Source organism: Agelaius tricolor, unplaced genomic scaffold, assembly GCF_023055355.1.
Source record: "Agelaius tricolor isolate 1412-34295 unplaced genomic scaffold, bAgeTri1.0.p SCAF_4, whole genome shotgun sequence".
Lineage (NCBI taxonomy): Eukaryota > Metazoa > Chordata > Aves > Passeriformes > Icteridae > Agelaius > Agelaius tricolor.
In genome coordinates, this window is record NW_027269264.1 from 36,120,276 (window position 1) to 36,139,778 (window position 19,503).

General features: G+C 41.6%; 2 protein-coding genes across 2 annotated transcripts; both read right to left on the reverse strand.

The window, feature by feature from the left end:
* Window positions 1-213: 213 nt before the first annotated feature.
* On the reverse strand, window positions 214-7,529 carry KGD4 (alpha-ketoglutarate dehydrogenase subunit 4). The gene is made up of 4 exons (XM_071425273.1): window positions 7,406-7,529; window positions 6,298-6,361; window positions 1,711-1,910; window positions 214-484 (listed from the first exon to the last, which is right to left on the reverse strand). Exons 1-4 carry the CDS (start codon window positions 7,442-7,444, stop codon window positions 467-469), a joined length of 321 nt encoding a protein of 106 aa, XP_071281374.1. The 5' UTR covers window positions 7,445-7,529; the 3' UTR covers window positions 214-466.
* A 155-nt stretch (window positions 7,530-7,684) lies between these two features.
* CENPH (centromere protein H) lies at window positions 7,685-14,731 on the reverse strand. The gene is made up of 9 exons (XM_071425274.1): window positions 14,475-14,731; window positions 14,332-14,387; window positions 13,063-13,111; window positions 12,625-12,699; window positions 11,887-11,943; window positions 10,933-10,996; window positions 10,600-10,651; window positions 9,248-9,408; window positions 7,685-8,521 (listed from the first exon to the last, which is right to left on the reverse strand). Exons 1-9 carry the CDS (start codon window positions 14,663-14,665, stop codon window positions 8,429-8,431), a joined length of 798 nt encoding a protein of 265 aa, XP_071281375.1. The 5' UTR covers window positions 14,666-14,731; the 3' UTR covers window positions 7,685-8,428.
* Between the last annotated feature and the right edge of the window lie 4,772 nt (window positions 14,732-19,503).

Sequence of the window (19,503 nt, forward strand, 5' to 3'; positions counted from 1 at the left end):
AGAGGGTGTGGAGTCTCTCCCTCACTGGAAATATTCAAGCACCTTCTGGACACAATCCTGTGGCATGTGCTCTGGCATGACCCTGCTTAAGCAGGAAGGTCAATAAAAATGACCCACTGCAGTTCCTTCCAACCTGATCCATTCTGTGACTTTGTGATCTCAACCAGTGGAAAAATAAAATGACTCTGTTAGATTGTTGACTTTTCAAATGGCTAATTAGAAAAATATTTTAATGGTGCAGACATCATATATATTCAATTGCTATTAGCCATCAACATAAAATCCTTCTCAGTCACAAACAAATCAGTATCTTGTGTGTTGTGTCAATCTTCTCACCCATCATATGGGATTTTATTAAAGCTATTAGTATACAATAATTTTTATTATTAAGGCATTTTAATTTAACGCCTTTATTGTGAATATAATACCTCATTCTTCAACAGTAGCCAAGAAACTATCTTTACATTTATTCTGGACCTCCACGCTGTAAAAGAAAAGCATACAGTTAAATATATTCCACTAATAGAACTTAAAACTGAGATCAAATTATCTTTTACACTGTGACAGACTAAGAGACACAGTTCTAGTTTTAATTTCTGATTTAAATATTGACCTATATAAGAACAGATAGCGTGGATATCAGCATCCACCAGTCATGGCTACATTTTTTTCAAGGGAAAGTACAAAAAAATCAACACATGCTACCTACAGTTACAGCTGCTTCTATGGCTCTTTCTCTGAAGAAACCTGACTCTTAAGCTGCAAAAGGTCTGACAAACACAATTCTAACAGACACAAGTTTTAAAATAACTTTCACTGCCTACATTCTGAAGTGCAAAGTAAAAACAAAGCCAAGCAGAGTCATTACAATCTTAATAAGAAATCAGAAAGGCATTCAGTTAATTATTTTCCCAACAAAATTATTTTACAACTTACCTCACTGCTAAACAAACATGCAAAAAGTCAAAAAGTGTATTATTGTGGGAAATAACTGATTTTACTTCTACTGTATAGATGCAGCCTACTTGCATACATGAAGATTTCTAGATTTCCTCTACTAACATGGCTATGCTATTTATGTCCTTACCATTTAACAAAACTTTGCAAGCATCTTTTAATTTCAAACTCACCATCACCTCACAAATTCTTCAAATTTTGGGCATTCTCCCTTTTCAACCATCAGTTTTTACAACTGAGAATTGTTGCAGAATAGAAGCAGGTTTTTCTTGCCTTTTATGTACAATGCCATATTTACAAGTATTGCAGAAAATACTTGTATCAAGTTTAATAAAATGTTTCTACTACTAGAAATACAAGAGTTAATTTACTAATAAATAACTTATAAAACTAATTTGAGAAATATTTTGTACTTTGATCACCTGGTAATAGCCTTTTAGGGTCTAAGAACTTCTGTGATCCTGCTCAGCAAAGTCAAATTACACATTAAACAGCTGTTATAAAACAGGCAGTGGAGCTAATTAATGCAGGCTATGACTATCAACAGCTTACCTGCATATCTGTTCTAAGTCCAAATCTCTCTACTCAGTGGTACCACAAGCTACTATGCAGTGAGATTTGGTACCTTCTGTATTAAGAATTGGTACATTGGGTACTGCATATGAAAACCATGGAAGCCCAGGGCACACTCTTATAAAGAATTACTATGTAATATCATACCAGAAGATGTAGAAATTAAAGAAGAAAACTTACTTGAATATACTCAATCTCTTCATCTGACATTTGTTTCCTTCTGTATTTCTGAGGTAAACTTCTTGTTAATTCAGAAGTGTCTGGTGTGCCTTGTACTCTACTAACAGGTGAAATATTTTGAAAGGCCGATGTGCCTCCTACGGATTCCTGTGCTTTTGAAGCAAGGAGAGATGGCATACTTGCTTGTAGAGACTCCTGTACTGAAACCCAGATTTCAAAACAATTTACAGAAATATTACTAGACTGTAAAATTAATAAGCAGCCAATAAAATGTACCATTGCCTGAAAATCTTATTCACTACAACAAACACCTAAAAGAATTATATCACTCTACTTCTCACAACCTGTTTTTATTATTGTTAAATGTATCAAGTGCAGACTCTAAAAATGCTGACAGTAGTATGAATGGCAGAAGCGCTGATGTGGAAACAAAAGATTTATCAACATACACCCTAACAATGGCTTTTCACTGGGAAGCTGTACTTGGAGAAAAAGCTATGAAGTTATGTAAATGTTTGCGTGTGGGCAATTATGTAGAAGATAACTGAGATGATGCTTTTCATTTACTGCAACTGAAAAGACAGACAAGTGAAAAAGATCTAGAGGCTTACAGAAAGATAAAGCTCGCAGCCACAACAGGCCGCAACATGCAATGCAGTGATGCACCCATTTTTAATATTACAAAATGGCATCACATTTTGTTAATGATGTGCAGAATGACCACCAAGTATCAGGCATCAGCAATCAATGTTAATGAAATGTAAAGACCAAGGAGTGCATGAAGTTCTTCACAGGTGAGGATCAGGAGCTAAGCTTCATGAATTCATATCAGAAAAGTTGCCTTGATTGTGCAGATAGAAGAGATGACAAAAGGGCAACATCACAGTCAGTGTTCCAAACCTTAGGTCTGTCCCACCATAGCTGATTTTACAATGGAAATATGCAATTGCCCTGCTAGGCAGGACAGAGATCATAGCAATATGTTCATTTCAGGACTCAGTCCTATATATGGGATAGGATCCATCCCAGGTGATGAGGGAGCTGGCAGATGAGCTTGCAAAGCTGCTCTCCATCATTTACCAGCACTCCTGGCTCACTGGTGAGGTTCCAGAGGACTGGAAGCTGGCTGGTGTGATGCCCATTCTTAAAAAGGGTGAATGAGGAAGGAGGATCCTGTTAATTATAGGCTGGTCAGCCTGACCTCTGTACCAGGTAAGGTTATGGAGCAGTTTATACTGAGTGTCAGCACACAGCACTCACAGGATGGCCAGAGTGTCAGACCCAGCCAGCATGGGTTTAGGAAGGGTAGGTTGTGTTTGACCAACCTGAATTCCTTTTATGACCAGGTGATCTCCCTGGTGGATGTGGGAAAGGCTGTGGATGTTGTGTACCTGGACTTCAGCAAGGCCTTGGCACTGTCTCCCACAGCACACTCCTGGAAAAGCTGCAGCCCACGGCTTGGACAGGAGCACTCTGTGCTGGGTTAGGAACTGGCTGGATGGCCGGGCCCAGAGGGTGGTGGTGAATGGTGCTGCATCCAGCTGGGGGCTGCTCACTGGGGTGTCCCTCAGGGGTCTGTGCTGGGGCCAGTCCTCTTCAATATCTTTATTGATGACATGGATGAGGGGATTGAGGCTTTCAGTAGTGAATTTGCAGATGACATTGAGCTGGGATCGTGTGTCAATCTGTTGGAAGGTGGGAGGGCTCTGCAGAGAGACCTGGAATGATTGAATGGATGGGCAGAGTCCAACAGGATGAGGTTTAACAAGTCCAAATGCTGAGTCCTGCATTTTGGCCACAATAACCCCCAGTAACGTTACAGGCTGGGGATGGTGTGGCTGGACAGTGCCCAGGCAGAAAGGGACCTGGGGGTACTGCTCAACAGCCGGCTGAACATGAGCCAGCAGTGTGCCCTGGTGGCCATACAGGCCAGTGGCACCCTGGCCTGTGTCAGGAACAGTGTGGCCAGCAGGAGCAGGGAGGTCACCCTTCCCTGTACTCAGCACTGGTGAGGCAGCACCCTGAGTGCTGTGTCCAGTTCTGGCTCCTCAGTTTGGGAAGGACCTTGAGACACCTGAGCAGGTCCAGAGGAGGCAACGAGGCTGGTGAGAGGCTTGGAACACAAACCCTGTGGGGAACGACTGAGGGAGCTGGGGGTGTTTAGCCTGGAGAAAAGGAGACTCAGGGGTGACCTTATCACTCTCTGCAACTCCCTGAAAGGTGGCTGCAGTAAGGTGGGGGTTGGTCTCTTTGTCCAGGCAAAATCTGACAGAATCAGAGGACACAGTCTTAAGCTGCATCAAGAGAAATACAGGTTGGATATCAGGAAAAAGTTTTTCATGTAAGGAGTGATAAAGTACTGGAGTGGTCTGCCTGGGGAGGTGGTGCAGTCACCATCCCTGGATGTGTTGAAGAAAAGACTGGAGTTGGCACTCGCTGCCATGGTTTAGCTGAGGTGTCAGGGCATGGGTTGGACTCTATGATCTTGGAGTTCTCTTCCAACCTTCTAGTCATTCTGTGATACGAGACCTGACAAAGCTGAATGCTTCCACAGAAGTCCTTCCCAATGCTCCAGAAAATTGAGCAAGACAAGTGCAACATCTAACAGCTGGACAGAAGCTCTATATAACTGTAAAATAAGCAGCATGAAAACGGCATGTACAAAAGCATATGAGCAGCTACAACAGCACAGTTTTCCCTGCCTTTGCCCTTCCTGGCTCGAGCAAGACCAATGACCACAAAGGAGAGAGAGCCAGTTTTAGCCTTAATGAGTCTGCTGCAGTTGCAGGATTGGGACAAACAATCAAACACCTGCAGCACTGATGCAGGTGCAGGATTGGGACAAACAATCAAACATCTGCAGCACTGTGATGAAACAACCATTGAGAGGCATTAAGAAGCTGTCCGTCATAAGACTGGGTCTGAAAGTCCCAAGGTGTCAGAAATAATGGAAGATCCCAAATAGAGCGAGGCAGAAGTGAGCCCATCAGGAACAGCATATTTATTGTGAACAGGGGGCAAAATATTTTTGTTACAAAAAATAATACACCTTACATACAAAAAAAAAAAAAAAAAAAAAAAAAAAAAAAAAAAAAAAAGAGAGAGAAAGAAAAGGGGGGGAAAAGGCAAGAAAAAAAGGAAAAAAAAAAGCAGTTTCTCCAAGTTTGTTTCACTGACCACAAAAGTCTAGAGATTTGTCAAGGATTTTCCTCTACTGAATGTTTCAGTCTGAAGTGTAGTTGGAGTAGACTCATTAGTCAATTAAAAACATGAGAACTGCAGTAATCAGAAATTTTACTGTAATAGAACTGCTTTATTTCTATTACAGTGTCTACTACATCTCTCCCTTCCCTGTTTGAGACCATAATGTTGCAGCATTAATAGGCCCACTGGAATTTGGCTGGCCTTTCACATCCCTAGTTGCTCTGAGGAGCCATTAAGCGATGTAGGAGCAACAATCTGGTACAATTAAATGCAGATTTTGCTACAGCATTCAAGCAAGACAAAGTAGGTTGCAGTTTACTAACAAGATGACAGATCCTGATGAAGGTAGAAAAGTCTAACATACTTAAAAGATACAGTCACAAGAATCTTCTGACACAGAGATAAACAAGAGGTCAGAAACACATTTTCAAGCTTTTGAGAAAGTAGTTCACTGGCATGAGAGGTGGTGCATTTGGCTGAACTGTGCAAAATGTGCAGAATTTTTACAGAAAGTTATTGTAGAAAATAGTTCCTGAAGAGTTCACAGACAAGTCAGAAGAGGCATTTATATGCACTGTGGAGGCTTTCAAATGTTAAACTAAACTTAAAGCTAAACAGTGGGCTTGATAATCCTGTGAGAAATAACTAGGCATAGTATAATATCAAAAGAAGTGAGAATAATGTAACAGAGCTTTTAAAGACAACTTCTACTTTTCTTTCAGATGCTTTTTGACCCAAAAGGACTTCTAAATCAACATATTGCTTATCTAAATTTGTTGTTTAAATATAATAGTATTAGGAATACCATAAATATCAACACAGGTATAAAAGTTAATGTCAAAGATTGCAATGAAATATTTTTTTCCCTTAGCATTAGTTAGTAACACAAGAAAATACTTCTTAAAATGTACAGAGGGCTGGATCTCTCAGCTATAATCATGTTTTGAAAAAACAGCAGAAATACATCACACACTTCAACTAAGAAAAAATGAGGAAAATGCACCATCATTTATGCAAATATCACTGAATAACTAAAGCTGCTTCAAACTGACTTGGGCACAGTAAGTTCAGTAAATATTAATATTTGGGAAAATGTGACTTTATATAAAGTAGAACACAAACACTGGGAATCCTTGTGAATTTTTCTTGACAAAAAAAATATAGATTGGCATGCATTATGTGTCTACACACAGCTGCACAGAAAAGAAGTTGTGGAGAAAGTTCAAGAGTTGCCTTCAAACTAAACCAAGCATGTTTCAAAAACCTCACTCCAACTCAGTTCAGCTGTATAGCTGAAAGAGAGAAATTGGGTCCCGGTTCTTAAATAGAACAGTCCATGTAAAGAAATGTGGCGCAAGCTGTATCCATACCCAAAATACTTACTTTTAGGTCTGGGACCACTTTTTCTGTCTGGGAACTTTATTAATGGAGTGTGTGGCTTGACTACCTAGAAAGAGACCAGGTAGTGGGAGAAACAGACACAGGTTACCGTGAATAATAAAATGTATCAACCAACCACTCTGAACAGCGGATCTCTGCACCACTACTCTGATACACTTACTGGTTCTTGAAGTCCTAAGTTTACCCCAGGAAGAAGTCTACTTTAAAAAGTAGTCCTGCACCCTGAGGTCCAGAGCAGGTACAGGCTTTGTCTTCGTTTTCTTATCAGTCTGTGTGTGCAGAAACAGCTACTGCTATTGCATAAATGCAATCACAATGCAATCTCCTCTGGTGAGACCCCATCCACCCAGAGAGTACTGTGTCCAGCTCTGGGGTCCCCAAAGCAAAAAAAATAAAACAAAAAACCATGGTCTGGAGTGAGTCCAGAGCAGGGCCGTTAAGATCTTCAGAGGGCTGAAGCACCTCTCCTGTGAGGACAGGCTGAGAGCTGGGGTTGTTCAGCCTGAAGAATGCACTGGGGAGACCTTACAACCCAAAGGGCAGGTTTGGATTAAAAAGATTAGGAAGATTAGGAAGAAATTCTTTATTTTGAGGGTGCTGAAGCACTGGCACAAGATATCCACAGCATCTGTGGCTGTCCCATCCCTGGAAGTGCCTAAGACCAGGTTGGACGGATCGCTGAGCAACCTGGTCTAATAAAGGCGTCCCTGCCCACGGCGGGGGGGTGCTGCAACTAGGTGACCTTTAAGGTCCCTTCCGATCCAAACCATGCCGTGGTTCCACAGTGCTTTAGCACACCGATTTGCGAGCTGTGCTCTGCCTGTACAAAGCACTTTCACCTTGCGGAGGCCCATCTTAGGAAGGAGCTGCCAGCCAGCTCCGCACCCGCTGCTGTCACAGCGTCCAGCACCTGCGACACCGTGTGCGCGCGGCTGCACAGCTCTCCCCAAGGACATCGGCCGCCCCGGCGGCGTCTCCTCAAGCTGCGGCCGCCTCGACCTGCTGCTCGGCGGCGGCAGCAGAACCGAGCCCCGCCGCCCGAGACAGGGCTCCGGCTGTCTCAGACACGCCGTCCCGGGGCCGCCCTTACCTGCACCGCCCTGGTAGCGGCCGCCATCTTGCTGCCCATGGTGAGGAGCCTGAGGGGCAGCTCGGGGCCCCGCCCACAGCTACCAACGCCGGCATGGGCGGGGCCTGCCTGTGGGCGGGGCCTGCCTGTGGGCGGGGCCTGCCTGTGGGCGGGGCCTGCCTGTGGGCGGGGCCTGCCTGTGGGCGGGGCCTGCCTGTGGGCGGGGCCGCAGCGGAGGCCAGGCATGCCAAAGCAGCCGCTTTACCGTGAGTTAAAAAAAACTCCAAACCAAGCAAAACATTTTCAGGAAAATCAGCGTTTTATTTTTATTATTAGATCAAGGCATCCACCTACAAAAAATAGCTGGTGATCACTCACCAAGTTAAAAGTGAAGCTACACACCAAGATAACAAGGGACACTACATGTTCCCAAACTGTGCTACACTCCAGGAGTCAATTTCCTTCAAACATCAAACAAAGACCAAGTAAAAAAAGCGCAAATGCTAGTGAAGACATACAATTAAAACATTGCTTAGCTGCACAGTCGACATGTATGAAGTCACCTCTGCAGACAAGAGTCAGTGCTAACAGGAGCAAAAATTTCTGGTGTTTACAATTACACATATTGCCTTAAAACCAAAAATAATCCCTACTCCAGACTTGCTAATAAATTTTCCTGACTGAGCTTTTGACTGGGATTGAGCAGGACTGTGCACCCTGCTTGAGCTCTATGGCTGCTGGTCTCCAGGGAAGGGGTACAGCAAATCCTCAGTTTAAGTCCACTTCTACATGAAACCTTGAAACTTTTCTTGTGTTCTTGCTGCCTCTCAGAGGAAAATAAGTGCTTGAGACAGGACAGCTTGAGAAATGAGTCTTCAGGTAGTTTCATTTCATCCGCTCTACTACCCGCTTTGACACATTCTATTTCTCTGGAGAGAACAACATCTTCCAGAAAGGTCAAATTTTAAAATTTAACATACATATAATTTATCAAGTTTAGTTAAAATGCACACAATGCATAAAATAAGCACCACATCTCCTGACTCACTGAAAATGCACATTTTTTTCAAGCTGTAGAACAATTGCCTTTAAAGATGGATCTTCTGCCCAGTTAACTCTGCTTCCAATTATGATGTTCTGTAAATGAGGAAGATTTACAGGTTAAAACAAACCCTTGAAAAGGACAATTCCTAGTAAAATATCTTAAAGAAAGTCTGCTTTATAATTTTAATTTGAAAGCCCTTGAATTTCACAAGTGTTTGAAGTAGGCAGGATGGAGGGGAAAAGGAGAAAGGGAAGTATTACTTTAGATCCTGTTGTTGATACATAGGCAAAAAAAACCCCAAATCCATGCTTTTTTATTTTCTAGAGGTCCTTGCTTACTACCTCTATGTTAAACACAGAAACCTAGAGAACATTTTTAACAATATGAAATAAAGTTTGCCTCAACAAAAATAACAGTTAACATTCTCACCCTGCCACTCTGGATTGAAAAAGGGAATTTAAATTTAACCAAAGAGGATTTGCTCTACTTAGGGCTGACAAAATTTCAGGAATACAAAGCCAAGAGATAGTTTTAGACTCTAATCTAAATGCCAGTACAATGTTAAATTTCTCGTTCTGAATTTGAGATGTAAGACTGTCTCTAAACTCTGCAAAAAAATAATGCAAAGATGCTTGTGACAATTTCATTCTCTTAGGCTTTAAAGCAGAAGTCTTCCTTCGATACACAGTTCTTCCACTGTTAAACTTAAAGGTTTTAACAACACAAAATTGTTTTCTAAGTTATATATGCCATACAGTATATTATCTTGAGTTTAATCAAAAATTGTAAACTTGGTTCTAAAAGCCACACAACATTACCTGGAACACATTTTGAATTATTGTGGTCATCTGTCTTTCTTTTTCTAATTTATCAAGCATCTTCTCTGTTTCAGATACATTCACATGGGCTTGTTTCTCCTTTTGCCTTTTCATCATGGTATGAATTTGCTGTAGTTTCTCTCCTCCATATTTTTTCAGTGCTGTTACATTATTAGGAAAATTAAGCATTAAGTAGTTACGTGTACAGTAGAATTGAAGATACTCTTTTCCTCAGAGCCACCTAAAGCACTTCCAGTGCATAATCCTTATTTCACACTCCACTCCTTTCCTCATATATTCCTCAATATATTTCTTTTATGAAAGAAGCGACACATGCTGTGGCTACTTGGTTATCAAACTACATCAATTGGTTCCCTGGCCAACTGCAAAACAGAAAGTACATTGTATGCTGCCTGCATTTCCCTCACACAGGGAGTAATTTGCATCTCTGTCCTATACCCTGTTTTTGAGTGCCACAACTTTTATAGGTCTTTTTTGTACCTTTTGAAGACCCTTACTCCTTTTTCAGATTTCACTGAAACCAAATTCCAAAGTCATACAAGGAGAATATGTACATGACCAGCGAATATTACTATTTTTATAGGAAACCAGCTAAAAACTAGACTGATTAAAAGTGTTTAGGGGCAGTTCATGTGTTGAAAGAATGCTGGCAGAGCATTCCTTCCTTTATCTGCAGAGATATCAGTATGTTAATTTTCCCCATGTGAACAGTTTTTGTTCATTACTGTCTACATATACACAACTCCCTGCATGTGAATCAAACAATAGCTGTTAGAATTGGTGGCAAACCTGGTCATGAAAGAAAGAACATTCAAAGAGCACATTTACCATATGAAGTTCTGAATATTGATGTCACGTCTAAATTTGACCCACTCTAACAAGACTACTGAAAAGCAATATATATATATATATACTTCTTTCTAGGCAAATTCCCTCTCTATTCTGCAAATACCTCATAAATGTGCCGTAGGACAAAAAAGTATCTTTTAGGTGCTGTAGGGCTGATTTAAATGACTAAACAATGTGTAACTTTCTGAGGAGCTTACCTGAAATAATAAAATGCTGCCATGTTGTTTTTGAGTATTGTCTTGCATCTCTCATAGTAATGTGTCAGTCTCACAAGTAGGGAACACACCAGTACATTTCTACAGTACTTTCTATTCTTTTAACAAGTTTTATAACTTGTTAAAAGAATAGAAAGTACTGTAGAAATGTTGAGTTTTGCCGCTTCCCATGTAAATTAATATTGCTACAAGAATAACTTTAAAATATGAACTATATGAACTCTACATTAAAATACAAACCAAAGCCAATACAGGTAACACACTTACAGAGTCTTTCCCTTTTAATGTCAATCAGCTGCTGTTCCTTCTGATGTACTTGCTGAAAGAAAAAAAAAAGTATTTTCCAGACTCTTGTCTTCAAAAATACTGAAGGATGCTAATTCAATCCCCAAAAACAGCTAAGGATAACTCTAAACCAGACTTACTTACATGATCACTTGAAGTAATCCTTAATTTTGACAGCAGTAGGAACTGCACCCATGTTACCACATATTTAGCTTTGAATGACTTGCGCAGTCTGCTGCTTTCAAAGTGCACTCCTGCCCATGCTGAGGTTGGTTTACCTGCACAACAGTAACAGAAGCTACAACTGCCACTCACCTGCTGATAGTCAATTATTGTCCGGCTGAGCAATACTATGTGTTTCATTGTTTCCAGGATCAGACTAAGGAAGGAAACAATTGCATAGCTTAAGACCACTAATATAAGTCAGTATCATAAATGTTTAAATCAACTTTATTTAGTTTAAATAAAGAATTTCTGATTTCTCCTAATAGCAAATTAGTAATAAGTGTCACTTCTTTTTGCACTTACACTTACAATATCCCTTCTTTTTACAGTTAATATACTCAGTGTCACTGTACAGGCCAAAGAGTTCCGTTACTTCCCTCTCAATTTCCTTAAGATTTCATTTAAGTCTGCCCAACATTTTACATCACAGAGTTTGGATGGCATCAAGAAAGCCTAGCCGTCTGGAAATGGCTATGAATTAAAGCTCCTAAATCAAGGAGATGCAATCTTGCAATCTCTTACCGGTATTTCTGACAGAAATTAGATTTCTCATATTACGCTTCATATGCGTCCACCTGATAATAATGGGCAGGCAACAAAAAGCTACTTTAAAAAATGTTTAGGCTTTCAGTTCTATTTCAAAGACATGTTGCTCCTACATAGTTAATTAATAAAGGCAGCAAGGCAGAGGCAAGGCCCTGTTACAAGCCTGCAATGTGCTTGGCTATCATAAATGCAGGTAATTTAGGAACTAAAGACAAAAAGCTCTCTTGGCTACGAGCAGTTCTTACTAGTGAATCAAGAGTTATGATCTCTGTAATCAAAGGTGGGTAAATTCAAAGCCCAACTGCAAATCTACCATGGGTGTATGAAGTCTGATCATGCTGATTCTAGCCAGAAGGTAGACACTATATCATTCTGTCAAATCTAGAAAAAGGAAGCTTGCTTTCACAAGAGGTAAAATGAAATAATCTAGAAATGTGACACAATAAACTGTGCAAAGTCCATTGCTTTCTAGCTGCCTGACTCCCAAGAAGACCTTACCGTGAGTCCTCATCATCTTGTTTCAATTTGTTTCTCAGGGCATCCATAATTTGGGTCCTGCATATTGCAAGAAATAGCATATGACTGATGAGAACTCATAAGAAACTGAGAAAAGCGGGAAACAGAGAGAAGCAGATTTAAATAACTAATATAAGAAAATAATTTCCAGGATTCCACTTTCATCCACTTTCACATTGGAATTATATAAACAAAATACTCAGTACCTTTTAAATACCACACTTCTTAAATAATGGGGCTTAACTCTCAGGACAGGAAAGATACATCAATGATTATTTGTGAGAATGACAACTCCTTTTTCTCTTGACCAACATATTTGGACACCATTAATCCCAGAGTCTGCAGAAAGGAAGCTGGGCAAAAGTGTGAATTCAAATAAACAGCCATGAAACACATGCCTAACATTATTAACTTCCATCTTCTCATAGGCATTTGGAAAATACTGCCAAGAAATATGCTTACTGATCTGTGCAGTCACTCTTTCCCAACTGTAAAGGAGCTTATGGGTGTACACATTTCAACCTGTAAGTTTTATGTTTTGGTGGGCTTTTTTTTGCTTTGTTTTCTACAGCATATCCATCTGCATTCCTATTGTTCAATGGTACTTAAAATCTCCCCCATCTCCCATATCACTTTAATATCCTGTACCTATGTATATATGCATCTATGTATGCACACGCACAGAGAAAAGCTCCAAATAAAGGGTGAAGGAAATTCTACCTGTGCAAGGCCAACGTCTTGTTCTGGAAAGAGACTTTTGCATCCTCTAGATCTCTTTCCAAATCTTGTGTGGCACTGAAAGACAAAAAGCAATTAGACAAACTGAGTGTGAAGATAACAGAGTCACATTTTAACTTGCTTTCTACATATCTAATGTAAGAATTTTTCATGTGAGCCACAAATCATTAGGGCCAGGAGTAATTTAGCACGTGGAACTATATTAGTGAATTCTAGCCATCATGTAAAGCCATCATGCAAATTTAAAACCCACATCAGATACAGAAGTACGTGGGGAGGATGAATACAGCATTTCTTCCCCACAATTCTTCTTAGTTTCCATTATTTTCACCAATCTTTTCTGAAGTACTGATTGCAAATCCAGCAATTCACTAAGAAGGAATAACTAGACGAGAATTTTAAAGTTATCCAGTGACATACCTCTGGCTAAAGTTTTCTTCAATTTCATGATCAAGGAAATTTTCCTGACCTGCAAAAGACAATGCTGCTAAAACAAGTACAACAGAGACTTTTAAATACAATCTATAGAGCATAAAGGATTAGCATTTTTTTTGTGTGAACAAGTTATTTCATACTTCTACCTCAAAGCTTTATTATATTTTACTGTTAATGAGGCTATGCTATCAACGAGCTGTATCAGAGAAATAGTTAATTTAGCATTTTTTAGATAAGCTAGAGCTGGTTCTTGCCATTGCTCTATGTATGCCACTGGATAGTTCAGTGGAAGAGCATGTACCCAACTGCACCCTGGGCTGTATCAGAAATGTGTCCAGCTGGTCAAGAGAGGTGATTCTGCCCCTCTACTCAACTCTTGGCAGACTGGTGTGCTGCATCCAGCCCTGGGATTCCCAGCATAAGAAGGACATGGATCTCTTAGAGAAGATCCAGAGGAGGGCAATGATCAGAGGGCTGGAGCACCTCTCCTGTGAGGAAAAGGGTGAGAGAGTGGTTGTTCAGCTTGGAGAAGGAGCACAGGGACTTTGCTGAGTCCTTACAGTCCCTGAATGGAGCTTACGAGAGAGCTGGAGAAGAACTTTTTACTAAGGTATGTAGTTTGTATTTGAAAGATGGTAGGTTTAAATTAGATATACTGTGGGGTGATGAGGCACTGGTAGAGAGATTGCCCAGAGAAGCTGTGGATGCCTCATCTCTGGGAGTGTTCAAGATCAGGTTGTCAGGTTGAATAGGGCTCTGAGTAAGATGATTTAGTGGAAGTGGCTGTGCATGGTGGGGGGTTAGGAACCAGATGTGTTTAATGTCCGTTCCAACCCAAATAATCTCGTGACTCTACAGGTTATGGAAACACCTTAAATCAGTATTGCTGCCAAACACTTTGGCAAACTTTTGGCAAGACTTCAGCCCCAGTGACCAAATTTCTGAAAACCATCACTACATATCAGAGGAGCCTAAAGTTCAAACCCAGAAAAGGAAGGAGAGGGCAGTGGGCAGCAGCTATATGGCATCTTTGCAAACATTTAAATATGTCTCAGAAGCTGCCTAGAAAATGTGTTAAAATGTACAGCCAGGAAAAAACCCCCATCATTATCGTAAGGAACACTTTTAATAAATAATTAAAGAAAATATTAACAAACTATGTAAATATATCTTTATATATTAAAATATAAATATAAATGCCACATCCCATTCTTTGTTAGTGCAACATCCCACTGCGAGGAGGGATATACTTACCGGCAAGAATAGCCGTGTTGTACTCCATGAGCTGCTCCTTCATTCGGTCCCTCAGGCTGCGGCGGGAGTAAAGCGACAACGGTCAGAGGCTGCGCATCCCTTCATCCCACCCCGGGGCTGCTCCCCGTCCCGCCGGCACTAACCGGACCAGAGTGGGGACATCCACGTCGCCGTAGCCTCCGCCGCTGCCCTGGGACCACGCTGGGGCCGGAGTCGGCTCCAGCTCTCGGGATGGAGCCGGGGCCGGGGTTAGGGCCGGGGCCGGGGTTGGGGCCGGGGTTAGGGCCGGGGCCGGCATCGGGGCCGAGTCCGAGTCCCGGCTCGGCGCCGCCATGACAGCACCTTCAAAACGCGCGGCTCCCGGCGGCCCGCGCGCCCCGCGCGCCCTGCGCCTGCGCAGAGTAGCGGCGGGGCGGTGCGGCCCTCAGTGGCCTGGTCCCCTACGCGCAAGGGAAACGAGAAAATAACATTGGCAGCGCACTAGGTAAAGCGCAATAGTTCTTCCCTCTGACCTAGTTCTCACATGGAGATAGAAGCAATAGGTGCAAGCTACTAAAAGAAGTAAAAAATTGACTGCAAAAAATAAGCACTAAGTGAAGAGAGCTGCTGCATAGAACCAGACTTAATTGGGTTTAGGAGCAAGTGCAGCTGTCAACCCAGCACAATGATCCTGTTCACCGTTAAACCATGACCTGAAATGTGAAATGTATCATATTCACACATTATTGAACATGCCCAGTGTGAAAAACGCCAGTCACTTGTTTTTAAAATTTTAAAAGTTTAATAGTAATAAAATGGTTATAAAAATAGTAATACAATTAAGAGTAATAATAATTTGGACAATTTGAATTAGGACAATATGAGACAATAGAACCAAAGAGTTACGGACGTCCAGGTACCTTTTTCAGTGCAGTACAAGCCCGAAAAAGGACACATGTTAACAAAGGATTAACCCTTAAAAACTGTTGCATATTCATACGCCTCCTACATGATGCATAAATTCCATTTAAACACAGGACTATGTCTGGTCATCATCAGTTTCTTCCTCTGAATCCTTTCCTTCGAGGCGGGAAAAAGTTTCTTCTGGTAAGACGGCCATAAATTCTTTTTCTCTGAAAGATTTAGGTGCCCTGTGGCTGCTATCTTGCTGCAAGTAATTTCTTTTAAAAAAAGGTATCCTACATAGCATAGTTTCTATTTTAACATTTTTTATAACCTAAAACTATATTTAACACACTTTGTTAAGAGAATTTATACAGCATTACCGTCTAACACAACACATAAAATATTCATTTTAATATTTGTGAAAAGCCAATCATAAAATATGCATTTTTCACACCTAGGGATGCTGACTCCTGTACAGCCCTGGGCACCTTGTTCCAATGTCTGACTACCTTGGACAGCCTCTGTAATTGTTTAAGGAAGGGTACATTACGGCTCCACCAGCCAGTCTCCAAGAGTCCTCAACAATTTCTCCTTCCTCTTTGAGCTCTGCCACCAGGCTGAGCAGATCACCACCTCATGCAGCTATTTTCTCTGCTGCCCCCAAGTCTAATGTGGCAAACACTCCCCCACCAAATAGCAGAGCTCATGACAGTGCTGCTGTCCATGCACCGCCCTGTGTGACCAGCCATGGCACCTGAGCTGGCCCGAGCTCAGCCAAGCTCTCAGCACTGCTCACAGGCTCCAGGGAGATGGCCTCAGCTGCAGGAGGAAGGTAACTGTGCTGCCCTCCCCACCGGAAAAACCCAACCAAACAAAAATTATAACAGCTTTAATAAGTTTAATACAAATAAGGTACTTTGTATACACAGTGAGCAGCATTCTGCTTAAATTCATATAGAAGTTTAAAATTTTTAGCCAGATCCCACATAATGGGGGACTACAACTGTTCAATGGTGCTTATCTTGGTGTTGGCAGTGCTGGTGATACCTTGAAGGCCTAGAAATGAAACAACACACTTTTGAGCCAATATTAGTGTGGGAGATAATATAAAGGCTGGTCTTTATTGGAGGCCTCCAGGGGAAGATATGGAAAAATGCCCCTCCCCCCACATCGGGTGAATACAGTTTTATAAGTTTAGCAAATTAACATAACTGCCAAGAATTGTCAATTAGATGCACAAGTGATGAAGTAATTCATCATTCACCTGTTCAACCATCTCTGAATCCTCTCTCACCCCCTGCTATCTAAGAATAGAAGCTAAACTTTGCTTTTGAAAATGTGTCTCAAAGAGCTGCTTTCAATCTTGGCTCCCAGGAAGAACCAAGATAGGATAGGGGCCTTGAACCCCTGGGGTTTGGAGCCTCTGGAATGTGTTTTATCTTTCTGCCTATCAGGGTAGAGAAAAGCTGAAGGGAAGTATGGGGGCTAGCTAGGAGCTATGTACAACAATAATCTACAGAGCTATGAATATATGTGAAGGAAGTGTAACAGCAAAAATCATTCTGGCATCAGTGGCATATTTCTTTGTAACTGCCTACAGAGAAATAAGGTTGATTATGTTTACCCTGTTCACTATTTCAGCTTACTTAATGCTTAGTGATCAAGCCAGGCCCATCCTCATACACAAACCCTGTTCATGGATGGTCCATGCCACCTAAGCAAGATAAAGATCTTCAGCTCAGAAGCAAGCAGATCTTATTTAAGTCTGTCTGCAGTGACTCAACTGAACCAGCCTCTGTGTGCCATATATTGACACATAACCACACATATTCCCCCCACACCCCTGCACCCTAAGATTCTTACCTTTTGCTTGGCAGTACACTTATTCACATTGATTACATTCTTTGACATATGCCGTATAACTGAGAGAATGTCATTCGCAGTGTAAGATGTGTAGCATTGCAGAAGTGGTAACTGAAAGGAAGGGAATCCATTAGATAAGCCTATTAGAATAATCCAAGTACACTGGGTTCTTTGTCTTCAGTTTTGCTTGGACAATTATGGTCTCTTGTCTCACAGTGGGAGGTTTTAAAAGCTACTGCCCTACTGCTGTCTCCTTTTAGTGGTCCACAGAGAGACAAGAACATGGTGAAATACCATGAGGAATGGAGGAAGTGTGCACCTTGTAAGAGTGGCTTTTAAGCTGCTGCACAGGCATACTGAGTCACAAAGTAGGAGGTGGCCTGACAAGCACAACTTACAAACATGCATCTATCAAAGAGTTTCAGAGACAAACAGAAGGCAGCTGCTGGAATCATGGATGGAGGGATGTGAACCATGTCATAATTCACAATGCACAGCTCCATCAGGTACTTGGCCAGAATGTTCAGTTTATCTGCAGTAAGTCAGAGTTGAATATTGGCTATCTCCAGAGCATGAGCATCCTGTCATCTTGGTTCAGTTAAATAGGAAGGAATACTTCCTTAGAGAGTACAGGGTTGAAATTCAAGTGCCTTAATCACAGAATACTTTTGTGTTCTATTTGGCTGCTCATAGTCTAGGACCGCCCCTTTCAATGGCAGTCTAGCAGTCACCTGCAATATCAGTGTCATGTTTCACTGTGGGAAACTGCAAGGAGTTATTTTAAAATTAAATGGTCAGGAACAAAGTTAAGTCAAACGAGACAAACATTACATCTAAGAACTGCTTATTCCTAATGAAAAACAAAATGAAAGGGAGTTACTCTACTAAAGAGGGTCAGACAAGAAAGAGCAAGAGGAAGAAAAATGGGAAAGAAATGGGGGGTGGGGAAGAGAGTGAGTGAGTGAGTGAGTGAGTGAGTGAGTGAGTGAGTTGCCACTGGAGGTCGGGGAGTGCATCCACGAGGTGGGGTGTGTGCACACTGCTTCATGGGCGACTGGGCACGAGGTGAGGGGGCATGGGCTCAGAAGCCTGGACAGGGTCGCAGTGAGGATCACAGCAGTGGGCTGGCTCAGAGGCCAGCAGGGTTGGATGCAGGTAGCTTAGGCAGGTGTTAGCGTTCAAACACACATAATCACAGAAGCAATTATATGCGGTGCTTTTTATTTAAGAGCTCTGGGAATCGGGGTAGTTTCCACCCAAATCTGATTCCGACCATACATTCGAGGTGAACGTGTTTTATACTCTATCATTACTTAACTTTCATGTTAATTATTAAACTTATATTGTTCTATTGTATACACAGATTCCAGGTAAACATAGCCCCCTTTAAATTTCCAAAATAGTTTCTCATGTTTCTTCTTATGGTTATATAATAATTATATTTAATTACTAAACAATCATCACATCTAACAATTATATCTTTTATCATACTGCTTACTCAGGTGCAGTGATCTGAGAAAACACAAAGCCTAATATTTTCAAAGACTATTTTTAACATTTTCCAGGGCTCCACTATCACAGGGACACAGGGAGGCAGAACAGACACAAAGGTGACAAGAGCCAGTGAGGAAATGAGAGCCAAAAGGCAGGCTGGGGCCAGGGCAAAGAATCAGGGGATGGCCAACAAGGCTGATATCAAGGATGACAACCAGGCTGGTGGGAGTCTGTTATAGAGCACCCAACCAGGATGAAGAGGTAGATAACTTATTCTACAAGCAGCTGGAGGATGTTTCAGGATCAGCAGCCCTTGTTCTTGTAGGTGACTTTAACCTGCCAGACATCTGCTGGGAACTCAACATAGTGGAGAAGAGGAAGTCTAGGACGTTCTTAGAGTGCATGGAGGACAACTTCTTGTCACAGCTGGTGAGTGAGCCCACCAGGGGAGGGACAATGCTAGATCTGCAGTTTGCAAACAGAGAAGGGCAGGTGGGAGATGTGGTGGTAGGAGTCCATCTGGGGCACAGTGATCATGAAATTGTAGAGTTTTCAATATTTGGTGAAACAAGGAGGGGCATCAATAAAACTTCCATGTTGGACTTCTGGAGGGCAGACTTTGGCCTATTCAAGAGACTTATTCAAATAGTACCTTGGAAGCAGCCCTTAAAAACAAAGGAGTCCAGGAAGGATGGGTGTGCTTCAAAACAGAAATCTTGAAGGCACAGGAGCAGGATGTCCCTATGTGCCAAAAGATGAGCCAATGAGGAAAATGACTGGCCTGGATGGGCAAGGAGCTTTTGAAGGAGCTTTTCTTTTTTTGAAAAAAAAGGAAAAAAAGAGGGTGTATCAATCTTGGAAGGAGGGTCAGGTATCTCAAGAAATGGTTAAGGAAGTTGCAAAGTCATGTAGGAAAAAAAATTATAGAGG

Excerpts from the sequence above, each read along its gene's own strand:
- KGD4 (XM_071425273.1), bottom strand. The coding sequence starts at position 7,444 with ATGGGCAGCAAGATGGCGGCCGCTACCAGGGCGGTGCAG. Across the intron at positions 6,362-7,405 it reads CCGCTACCAGGGCGGTGCAG|GTAGTCAAGCCACACACTCC; the intron begins GTAAGGGCGGCC and ends GTCTCTTTCTAG. Across the intron at positions 1,911-6,297 it reads AAGTGGTCCCAGACCTAAAA|TACAGGAGTCTCTACAAGCA; the intron begins GTAAGTATTTTG and ends TCTGGGTTTCAG.
- CENPH (XM_071425274.1), bottom strand. The coding sequence starts at position 14,665 with ATGGCGGCGCCGAGCCGGGACTCGGACTCGGCCCCGATGCCGGCCCCG. Across the intron at positions 14,388-14,474 it reads GATGTCCCCACTCTGGTCCG|CCTGAGGGACCGAATGAAGG; the intron begins GTTAGTGCCGGC and ends CTCCCGCCGCAG. Across the intron at positions 9,409-10,599 it reads CATTAAAAGGGAAAGACTCT|CACTGAAAAAATATGGAGGA; the intron begins GTAAGTGTGTTA and ends ATAATGTAACAG.